Source organism: Taurulus bubalis (assembly GCF_910589615.1).
Source record: "Taurulus bubalis genome assembly, chromosome: 12".
In the NCBI taxonomy this organism is placed as follows: Eukaryota; Metazoa; Chordata; class Actinopteri; order Perciformes; family Cottidae; genus Taurulus; species Taurulus bubalis.
This window is the reverse complement of record NC_136600.1, coordinates 9090080-9102234: the sequence shown is the minus strand read 5'-3', so window position 1 is coordinate 9102234 and position 12155 is coordinate 9090080. Positions and strand designations below refer to the sequence as shown.

At 45.7% G+C, this 12155-nt stretch overlaps 1 protein-coding gene across 1 annotated transcript in view; it reads left to right on the top strand.

Moving 5' to 3' along the window:
• Positions 1–8817, top strand: part of prdm1a (PR domain containing 1a, with ZNF domain) — a gene marked incomplete at both ends in the record, with an annotated part of 12979 nt that extends 4162 nt beyond the window's left edge. The window contains 5 exons of the mRNA XM_079227223.1: positions 1593–1712; positions 2945–3197; positions 6558–7621; positions 7997–8125; positions 8236–8817. Of these exons, the coding sequence (XP_079083349.1) occupies positions 1593–1712; positions 2945–3197; positions 6558–7621; positions 7997–8125; positions 8236–8817 (2148 nt within the window). The remainder of the gene's footprint in view (positions 1–1592; positions 1713–2944; positions 3198–6557; positions 7622–7996; positions 8126–8235) is intronic.
• Between the last annotated feature and the right edge of the window lie 3338 nt (positions 8818–12155).

Below are 12155 nucleotides of genomic sequence, written 5' to 3'. Positions count from 1 at the left end.
TGATCGAGCCGGAGGTGAAAAAGTCAGAATGTCAAAGCGTCAAAGGTTGAAACTGAGGTGAGATAACAGTGAGGTGTTGCACAGAGCCCAAATGACTCTCCGGTGATGGGGAAAAAAAGTGAAAAAACAGGATGTTTAGCATCTCAAACCTTTCCATCAGAGCTAATTATTAAAGGAGACATAACGCGCTCATTTCCAGGTTCATAGTTGTATTTGAGGTTTCTACTTAAACATGTAAACATACTTTAATTCTCAAAGAAATCTTTATTTCTCATGTAGTGTCTGGCTGAATATACCCGGATTCATCGTCTGTCTGATGTTTTAAGCGTCTGTCTCTCTAAGAGCCCCTCGGTTAAAGGCACAGTTTGAATACTTTCACATTTGCTTTATAATATTTTCCCAAAAAGACATAGATAGCACTATTTTCTTTTTATAGTGCTAAAATTTAGAAAATAAATGATGCGTGAAAAAAACATTGTCAGTTGTTGTCCATTACACAGATTTAAGGTCTTTGCTGTGTTTTTCCCCGCAGAAAAAAAAAAAGAGTGCATGACTGCAGGTCAAAGAGTCGTGACTTTGGCCAATTCTGACACTTTGGGAGTTTGATCACATAGATTTTCTCGTCAGGGGGCTTATCTATGGGAAACTGAGGCAAGAACCGGAGAGAGAAGCTGATCAGCTAATATTTATCTGGAGGATACCGCTCTGATAAAAGGAGATTGTGTATTTGGGTCAAAGAGAGAGAGAGAGAGAGAGAGAGAACATCAAAGTATGTTAATAAGTCAGAAAAAAGAAACCAGGGAAAGAGGGGATTTCCCATTCCACGACTGGGTTTGGGAAAGACGTTTGTTTGCCTGGGTTATGCGTGAAGAAAGTGTGTGTGTGTTTGTTTGAACCCGATGTCTCGTCGCCACATAATCCCTCTCTTTTCTCTTCTTACTCCTCCCATTTTTCTTGTTCTTCGATTGAATCAGACAAGAAACAAACATTTCTGTCTGGATGTTTCTGAAGAGGCAGCAGTTTTGTTTTGATGTGGCGACGAGTGGAGGTGCATCGAGAGAAAGAGAGAATTGAAACAAGAGATTTTCCAGTTTTTTTCTGTGACCACACACACACACACACACACACACACACACACACACACACACGCACACGCACACGCACACGCACACACACACTCCGAATGAACCGAAATGTGAGGTTCATTAATCATCTCCCTGTGTTGACAGCTGCTTGGTCGTGTGTGAGTCTGTTTGTGCATACAATAAGACTTAATTAGACTTAATGACACATATCACTGATGGACGTGCACGATGGCGTAAAAACACACACACACACACACACTCCATAACTACGGAAAGTCTCGTGGTCCCAAATAATAAAATCCCTGCATCTCAACAAGTTACAATCTGCCCTTTTAAAGATATTAAAAGCGAGTTGATGTGTGGAATTGTTTTGCACGCTGTCTTCAGGCTTATAAACATATACACACACACACACACACACACACACACACACACACACACACACTTCAAAGACCTCTTCGATCATTTGTGTAACCCGTCTGTGTGTGCGTGTGTTTTCGCGGGCAGGTGGTCGGCGTTTGCAGCAGAGAGTACATCCCCAAAGGAACTCGCTTCGGTCCCCTGGTGGGCGAGATCTACACGGCCGACAGCGTCCCCAAAGACGCTAATCGCAAATACTTTTGGAGGGTGAGTTCACACACACACACGCACGCACACACACACACACACACACACACACACGCGCACACGCACACGCACACGCACACGCACACACACACACACTTCCTCAGAAGCCAAAGGGACCCCTTCCTGTGACGTCACACGCGTCTAAAGTCAGTCAGTGGAACAGGAAACTGGGCTCGCTGTTTTTCTGTGTGTGCTCATGAGACAGAGAGACACGGATGTGATGTCACCATCACACAATTAACATGTCACACTGTGGTTCCTGTAAGTCCACACACACACACACACACCCACACCGTTCGACAGAATACACTCTAGCACTACCGGTAACTGACAGTGAGAGTACACACGCTCACAAACTGTGTGTGTGTGTGTGTGTGTGTGTGTGTGTGTGTGTGTGTGTGTGTGTGTGTGTGTGTGTGTGTGTGTGTGTGTGTGTGTGTGTGTGTGTGTGTGTGCGCGCACGTATATGAAGAGCAAGAGTCACTATGCTCCAAACCACAAGCAGACACTATATCTGAAAGGTGTTCCATTCATGCTCATATCATTCTCAGACACACACACACACACACACACACACACACAGTGAAGAGAGAGAGAGGGGGAGGAGAGGTAGAAGATGAGTTGGTCCTTCCTTTCTCTTTTCAATATAAAAGAGGATCTCTTCCTCCGCGACAGTCTGTCTGTCTTCTTCTGAGGAAGACGAAGATGAAGATAGGAACATGGTGAGGAAGGAATGGATGGAGGCACGGAGATGCGGATCAATAATAAATAAGACATTACCTCATACTTTTTATTTTAGTTATGTTTTAGTTATTTGCTGTAGTTATTTAGTCAAAATCGCAGTATTTCTAAAATTCTCTTGAATATTACACATATATGTTTGCTACTTATTCACATTTTTGTATTTTTCAGTTAATTAACGCATGTAGTCACGGCCTTATTTTAAGTAACTTTCTCGGTTCTTTGGTTGTCGTTAGTTGGAAATGAATTAGTTGAAAGTCATTTTGTCGGTGAAGCGTCACGAGAATTTACAAAAAACTGATTAAAAAACATTAATCTTGTATTGGCTAAAACTTCTTCCACTTCACAATAATCAGAAACTGTCGAATAACTTTAATAAAGATCAACCGAATTGAGAGTAAAAATCTAAATAATTAACCACAATAAATCGCGACGTTCAATCAAAAAACAAATCACCAAAATGTAAACGTATGTATTCCTCCTTCCTCCAGATATACGAGGACCGGGAGTTCCACCACTTCGTCGACGGTCTGGATGAAACCCGCTCCAACTGGATGCGGTACGTGAACCCGGCCCACTCGGCGGCCGAGCAGAACATCGCGGCGTGCCAGAACGGCATGGAGATCTACTTCTACACGGTGAAGCCCGTCCCCGCCGGCGCCGAGCTGCTCGTCTGGTACTGCCACGACTTCGCCCGACGTCTCCACTACCCGGCGTCCGGAGAGCTGATGATGCAGAAACTCAGTAAGTCTACAAGTTGTTGTTGTTTTATCTGTTCATTTTGTTAAAAAAAATACTTTCATTGTGAAAGAACAGGCTGTTTTTAATTTTTAAATGAAATGCCTGATTCTGAGCTGCTGCTATAAAATTAATCAGTGCGCGTGTGTCCTGTCGCCGCTCTTAAAGCCTCACGGTGTTTGTGAGTGTAGCTGTGTCTCCTTCCTCTCTGAATGTTAGCCTGTCATTATCTCACTCACACACACACACACACACACACACACACACACACACACACACACACACACACACACATACAAGTACAAGACGAACAACCTTTCATCTCAGTCAGTGCCATCGTTGTGTGTGTGTGTGTGTGTGTGTGTGTGTGTGTGTGTGTGTGTGTGTGTGTCAGTGACAGTGTAATTACACAGACAGGGGAGATATGGCCCCTAATGCCACAGTCTTACATACTTAAACACCCGCTTTTAACATGAAAGCTCACACTTGCAACACAACCTCAATAAAAGGAGCAGAGACTGTGTGTGTGTGTGTGTGTGTGTGTGTGTGTCTTCCGTGAACTTTTTTTTTATGAGTCTAAAAGTAAGCCATCAGATTTCTCCATCGTCATATAGAACTATTCTTGTTTCTATTTTGATAGCCAAAGTGAATCCCCCTCCACCTCCTCCTAACTTTCTGATATCAATCAAAAACCTTTAAATTCACGCTTTAATGATGCAGCAGACTAATAACTGGGCTGTAGTGGAGCAGATCAAAGAGAGAGCGAGCTCGAGAGGGATACGGAGAGAGCGAGTGGGAGCTCAGGGGTTTCCAGGTGTGATTGTGGGCTAATGGCAGTGTTACGGTGGTAGAGGAACCAGCAGACCCAGCCTGGGCGACTCCACTGCCCGGGGGTAATGCACATGACCTGGGTGGAGAGAGGCAGGAGGTATACTCGTCTCCTCATCCCCAAAGCCGCCTGAGTGTGTATACAGTATATGTGTTGTCTTTAATTAGCTGCCTCTGTCATTTCGCCCCATGGGCTTCTGTTGACCTGCCAGTGACTTGAGTACTGATGTTTACCTGAAACACTCACCTGCACTTTGCTGCAGTTTTGCAGAGCTTTAAAGTTTTTATTTTTATTTGTTTTTTTGGTCTGCTGATCGTACTTTGCTAAAATGAGTACGCTCAGAAATAATCTCATCGGCTGAGTAAAACCAAGAAGAAGAAGAAACTCAATCTTTTCAGACTAAGGAAGGCTTCAAGGGCTGAAGGTAAAAGGAGAGATACCAGTTATCTAAGTGGATTTAAGTTGTAGCCTTTTGTTAGTTTTCAGCATTTTTTTTGTGTTGTCATGGACGCGTCTCACTATTTCGTTCTGCCTTTTTTTAAATTATCAATAAACTCAGCAACATCATGTAGTTTATTCCCCGAGGAATTCGACAACATGTCTACTGCGTGTTTCTCTCTTTCCAGTGCAGTCATAGCAAAACCAGACAACTGTCTCTCTTTCTGTGAGTGTGAGTGTGAGTGTGAGTGTGAGAGAGAGATGAGAGAGAGAGAGAGAGAGAGAGAGAGAGAGAGAGAGAGAGAGAGAGAGAGAGAGAGAGAGAGAGAGAGAGAGAGAGAGAGAGGAGAGAGAGAGAGAGAGAGAGAGAGAGAGAGAGAGAGAGAGAGAGAGAGAGAGAGAGAGGACTGAAGGGTTCTCACTCCCTCACTTTCTCCTCTCTCTTCTTCTCTCACTTTTTTTTTGCATCTTTTCAGTGTATGTGTTGTGTTCAAAGACTCTGCTCTGTTTCGACAAAAACACTCTCTCTTCTTACACACACACACACACACACACATATGACATATCAGATTCACACCCACTCTTTTCATCTCAAACACAAGCTAGCAAAATGTGTCTGTTTGTGTGCGTGTGTGTTGGCCATTTGCCTTGATATATCTGCTACTTGAAACGACCAGAGAGAAGGTGGAGGAGGTCGTGCTGGAGGTAGAGTCGCCTCCCACCCTCTCTGTTGACTACTTGAACTTCCTGGCAGAAGGGCCGTGTTGACAGATTGATATCTCCAAGATGGCCGCCCTGTTTGTTTTCTAGAAAAAGGGAAGGAGGGAGAGGAGGAGGGTGACGAAGAAGGCTAACTGATAACCTCAATGTTTACACTCTGCCGCTATACTACTGATGCAAGGGTCACCGACTGAATGAGCGGGCGTATCAGTGGGGGAGTCAAACAAATTTCATCAGTGCTGGCAGTCGGGATTAACTTTGACAAGCGCCATCTCTCACACAGACTCACACACTCTCACACATTTACACTTATAATCACACACACTCCCCTCTGGGTGACCTCGTGGTAAAAAAAAAAAGTTGACTGGGCAGTAAATGAGCTTACAGATAATAGACGGCAGCGTTTTAAGGGGCCATTTAACAGTCGAGATGTGCTGCTAGCTGACTAGCCAGGGCTTTTAGAGAGAGAGACAGAGTGTGTGTGTGTGTGTGTGTGTGTGTGTGTGTGTGTGAGAGTGTGAGTGTGTGAGTGTGAGTGTGTGCTCTCTCCTCCTAATCCACTCTTTCATCATGCGGAGGTGACAGTAGGTGTGAGTGACGGAGGAGGAAGCTCTCTAATCTAGCCTCTGACCCGGAAACAATAGCGCATGAAGAGGGAAAATCAGGAGAGTAGGAGCTTGATCAGAAGTGTGTGTGTGTGTGTGTGTGTGTGTGTGTGTGTGTGTGTGTGTGTGTGTGTGTGTGTGTGTGTGTGTGTTGCATGTTCACCAGAAGTGGAAGTCAACAGATCAGACAGAGGACTTTGTCTGCAGGCGCCTCTGTGTAACTTGTCACATGGTGTGTGTTTGTGTGTGTGTGTGTGTGTGTGTGTAGGCCAAGCAAGGATATCTTCAGCAGGAAACCTTCCATCAGCTCTGTCTGGCTGCCACATCTTTGATTTTATCTTGATTTTATAGGCACACACTGACAGATATGAACACACACACACACACACACACACACAACGCCTCAAGGCAACTGTCACGCCTCACTTCCTGTCTTTTGCCCCTTCCCCGCCCTTGTCCCTCGCGCTCGTTCGTCAAATCTGTCACCTTAATTGGCCCACTAAGTTACTTATGGTGCTCCTTAACCCTGTGACACATATCTTTGCTGAGCAAAAGTTTTCGTGACATGCAGAGGGGTTTTCTCTGCAGACCAACTGAGTTTTGAAGGAATTTGAGTGTTTGCCTGGTTAAATAGAATTCATGGCTACTCCTTTAAATGGTAAAGAGTTGGAGGCATATATTAATTGGCCCCCCAGAAAGGGAACCAGGAGGACCTTATCTTGATCTGGTGAACTCCCTCTGACCTCCCTTCTCTCTCTCTTTCTGTCCCTGCAGCGCAGTCTCTCCTGGAGGTCAAGCAGCAGCAGGAGAGCAGCGAGGAGCATTTGGTGGAGGCCAGCAGCCCGTCCCCTGTCGCGATGACGCCCACGCCGCCCAAGAGGGAACACAGCGTCCTCTCCATTCTCCGCGGCACCTCCTCCTCCTCGTCCGTAAAGAGGGAGCCAAGCCGGCCGCTCCCCACCCGCCCGCGTTGCGGCGACAGTCCCGAGGGTCCCCTGTACCCCCGCGCCCTTTACCCAGCTCTCAGGTCCCACCCTCACATCCCCGAAGACTTCCTTGGCCACAAACCCGTCCAGCTCGGTTACCCTGCAACCCATTCCCCTGGTGGCCACTCCTCAGCCACACCAAGCCCGTCGGCAAGGAGCAGCCCAGACAGCAGCCCCCAGGGGAGCCCCTCGGGTCCGGCTTCTTTCTACCCCCCCGGACTGGGCTCTTACCCCGGTTACTCCCCGCCATTTACCCCCCTCTCCTCGTCCTTCTACCCTCCAGGCGCCACTTACTCACGCTACCTCCTTCCCCATCACTACCCTCTACCCGGCGGTGGCGTCCCCACCGTAGGAGGAATCTTTCCCAGGATGTATAGCAGCCTCCTGCCCCCTCACGTACCCCTCCTGCCTTCCGACACAGCCGGGAGGCGCTTCCTGATGCCTGACCACGTCCACCCCACCTCCATCTCTGCCCACAGAGATTTCCTCCTCCCCCGGCCCACCAGTGCCTTCCAGGCGGCCACCTCTCTGAAGGACAAAGCAGCGCCTCACCATCCGTACCCGGGGCACCCGCACCCACGCAGACCCACCCACATCCCCTGCAGCGGCTCCCCTCCAGCGGGCATGGCACCTCCCAACGAGCGGATGCCCACCAAGCCTACCTCAGCTCTACTGGGCAACGCCAGCGAGCAGTTCTCCGACGAGGAGGCCATCAACCTGAGTAAGGTGAAGCGCGGCCCGGGCTCGGCGGGCTACAAGGCGCTGCCGTACCCGCTGAAGAAACAGAACGGCAAAATCAAGTACGAGTGCAACGTGTGCAGCAAGACCTTCGGCCAGCTGTCGAACCTGAAGGTGAGGATTCTTAGCGCCACTGTGTCGCTCCGTGTTTTGGCTTCCGACATCAGGATGTGATTCACTTCCTATTTATGATTGATTGAATCATAAATCTGCTTCTCTGATTCATGGCCTTGTTATGATTCATAATAATGAGGCCGTAAATCAGAGAAGCAGACACGCTGTTCAAAGCCAAATACTGTGTGTATTGTAAGGATGGCAGTTATTATTGGGCCGCCGAGCAGGTTTTACTGCAAGGAGTGCCACAAATAAACACGTAATTAGCTCTCTGTACGTCAAGATAATATTTCTCTGCCACATTTAGTTTGTTGGTTTCTTTAATGTTTACATTATCTGAATATGCCTGAGCAGATCTTCTCCTCTGTCTTGCAGGTTCATCTGCGAGTCCACAGCGGAGAGAGGCCCTTCAAATGTCAGACCTGTAACAAAGGCTTCACCCAGCTGGCTCACCTGCAGAAACACTTCTTGGTCCACACTGGGGAGAAGCCACATGAATGCCAGGTGAGAAGCAATGCTGGAGGAGCGGATTCCCTGAACTGATGAGTTGACGAGTGACATTTAAGTTGGCAGGTTTCTACAAGCTGCTGACAATATATTTTTGTCACCTCCAGGTTTGTCACAAGCGCTTCAGCAGCACCAGCAACCTGAAGACTCACCTGCGCCTCCACTCGGGGGAGAAGCCCTACCATTGCAAACTCTGCCCGGCCAAATTCACCCAGTTCGTTCACCTCAAGCTGCACAAGCGCCTGCACTCCCGCGAGCGCCCGCACAAATGCCCCCACTGCCACCGCCACTACATCCACCTGTGCAGTCTGCGGCTCCACCTGAAGGGCTACTGCCCGGCGATCTCCAGCCCGGACGCCTCGGAGGAGCTGCAGCGCGCCAACGAGGAGATTGAGCGCTTCGACGTCAGCGAGCACGCCGAGCAGCTAGAGCAGCTGCAGGGCGGGGCGGAGGTGGAGGCTGTGTTGGAGAAGCAGGTCTTGGGTCTGCTGTGGAGGGAGTCGGACCTCAAGTCCTCCCACTTCCACCCCCACCACAAGGGCGGCGCCACCGACCTTCTGTCCGCGGGCTACACCGCATCGTATGAGTCCCCGAATGAGACGTCGGTCATCAAGATGCGGCACAGCGGCTCCGTCCTGTCGCTTCCCGCCAACGTCACCGTGAAGCAGGAGTCGGAGGATCACGCATGAGTGACATTTTTCAACCAGAGGGACAAAGAGTCGAGACTTGCAAGACTCGCCGGCGGACTGGGTTGCCAGGAGCAACAGCTGTAAATAAATAGTTCTCTACCTGGTTGTCATCGGGAGTGACGTCATTGATCTCACTAGGTTTTTCAACCTATCAGGGACTCGCGTACTCAGGGCTCAAGAGACACCGTCCCACGACTACTTAGCGGTTTATTATACTTAGAGACAATCATCTACCCGGGACTTACCTTTGATGTAATTAATATAATGCTATTATCATTATTGTTGCTGTATTATTTGGTCTCTATTTTTTCAAATGTCTTTGTTTAATTTTTTTGGGGATCAATTAGTTGTTCTATAACCTCCTTAATTTATTACACTTTTTATTTGTTGTCTTCAAAAGCAATAAGTGGAAGGGATGGTTACACTGACGGGGTGAAATCAATGTAAGAGACTATTTTTCTGTTGACGTTGTTTTTTTTCCCTTTCTCTAAGGCCATTTCTCTATAGATAGTCACCCTCTGTATGCCTGTATCCGTCCTGCGACGTCTGACCTATAGAACCAGGGATGTCCACTCTTCAGGTTTTTTTTTTCTATTTAAATTTTCGAAACCAACATAGCAGATTAAAAAAAAAAAGGGTTGAAAAACTTGCCAAAGTGCGGTACATTAATTTGTTAATTTAGCAAGAAGAGCTTTATTTCAACCGCACTTGATGGCTTCCCCAAAGTATGTCTGTGTCCTTTTCTGATGCCTGAACTTAATTTAATTTGAAACAAAAAAGGGCATTTTTAAAATATTTTTCACAACGGTTACCTCAGTGTGCATGTGACGAGATGAGTGCGTAGGTGTGTGTGTGTGTGTGTGTGTGTGTGTGTTTAAAGGGACAGCTAAAGGTGGGAGCTTTCTATTTATTTGCGTTTTCCTACTTGAAGAAGAAGAAGAAGAAGAAGAAGAAGAAGAAGAAGAAGAAACCAAAACTGAACTGGAGTGCAGCTCTTGTGGTCCAAAAGGAGCGGCACAGCCCGCTCAAACATGTAGCACATACTGGACTCGGGAGGCTGGCTAGTCGCCCCCCTCCTCATCCTCTCCCTCCACCCCCTCCCTCCTCCTCGTCACTCCTTTTGTCTTTATTTTTCTACTACACTGTCAAACGCCTGACGGGGAGGGTGAACATCCTTTTCGATTTAGGGATTCACACTTGACGCTAGTAACCAAAGTTCACGTGGCTTTAATTTTCACACCAAAAAGAAAATGTGGATTGGATTTGAGGAATCAGAATGCTGAAGAAGGGAAGATGTACCGTGCGTGTGTGTATATGATGAAGTGTTCACTCTTTCGCTGTGGTCTCACGTTTTTTTTGTTTTTGTCGATGTTATGTTGTTTTTGTTGTTGTTATTTGTTAATATTTTCGGTTGAGAAGCAATGGCCCCTTCTTCAACCCCACCCGTCCGCCATCTTGTTGAACTGGCATACACCAAAGCACCTCGGCCTTGTTTTTTATGCACTGCCCCCCCTCCTCCTTTATACCTTCAGTACCGATGCTTGCACCATTTACACTGTGTACAATACCACTGAAACCGGTCACAATGGCATTAAGACTCAACTTAATGTCACTGAAGCAACTGTGATGTCTCCGCAGTAGTCGTCATATCAACAACCTGAATCTGTAGCTCTCTCCTCTGTTTCATCGTCCTTCTTGCTCACTAATGTTCGACCAAAGCGTCTCTTTCTCTGATCAGAGCTTTAACTCCACAGGAGAATTCCCATAAAGGACTGTCTCTGTTTACATTCTGGTTTACATAGTTATTTATGTTCAAAAATGTAAAAAAAAAAAAAAAAAAAAAATGTAAATTATGATATAAATGTTCACTGCTCTAATCTAAACCCTGTGGCTCTGTGTGTTTTTACATGTGTTTTGGTATAAAAGTCATCTCTAATTGAAGTGTACATTTAGTGGTAGAGATAATATATATATATTTAACTATTAAATACTTTACTATATTCATTTTACGATTTGATAGGCACATCTGCCACCTGAACGGCTATTTGTAGTTTTTCCGGAGCTGACCACTTGTTTAAAGACAGGTTTCTTAAAAAAAAAAAGCTTTATCCATTTTCTTATTCACCTTACCATCAGCAGCCATTTTCTTCAGAAACTCAGGAGAATTTAGAAACTGTAACACATGTTTTGGTGAAATTAATAAATAAAGATTTTTGTTTCCTGTGAAACCGTATAGTGGGACAGTGGCTAGCTGTTAAGCTATAGGCTAACAGCCTTTATTGGCAATCTGTATATGACTCTTTAAACATCATTTATTTTACTCCAAATATAACTTTTTTTCAATGAGATAAACTTGTTAAATAGTCATGAAATGCAATTTATTGGTTTCTTGGACATGGACCTTGAGGACAAAAACCAATGGAATGCCAATGGAAACTCAATCAACGGTCAGACCGAGTGACACAGTATTAAATATTGCACCGCGTTGTGGTTTTATTGCCGAATCCCAACGTTTGTGACCCCAAGTGGATTTTGTAGCCTAAATCTAACTTTGTTTGTTGCCCTAAAATGAACTGTACATAGTTATTTAAAACGACACGTTTCTAACTAAGTGTGCTGAAACATTGTAAAGAATAATGTTGCTGATATTTAATTTCCTTAAAACCACCAATATATAGTTTTTAATGCTAATAAATAACTTTTCGAACTGGTGTAGATCACTCTACGTGGAAAGTAACTCAGGGTTATACCATATTACAAATTACAAAAAGAGATTTCTTACCAACATTTACTTTCGTCAGCCACGTTTCTGCAGAAAACAACGTCAACTCGGCCGGTCGTAAACTGGCCTTTTCACGCTTGTTTTTCTGATTATTCCGACACCACATGAATGCAGCATTAATCCCTGGGACTGAAATATAAAGTCCTGCTTCGACATAAATCAATTATGTTTGTAGCACAATGTTGATATTCCCAACAGCTTATTTTTTTAAATCTTGAGCAACAAATATTTTAACCGACATATTTGAAAAAAATATTCACACGATTACAACTGTAAAATGCTTTAGAAAAGTATTTAGGACAAGAGAGGGCCGGAATCTGCACAGGTGTTTTCACTTAATTATTCAGCGGCAGTGAGTGGCCTCTCCCTCACACTTCCTGTTGCACCTGTGAGTTAAAGAAAAAACATCAAACTAATAGAGAGAGAGACTGAAAATGACACGAAATGCAGACAAACCAGCTCCATCTCCAACAAAAATTCAGAGCGATGTTTTGAACCTCCAACACATTGATTCCCCAACATTTCCCTCCGCAGTAAACCAAGCTCTGGTTTCAGG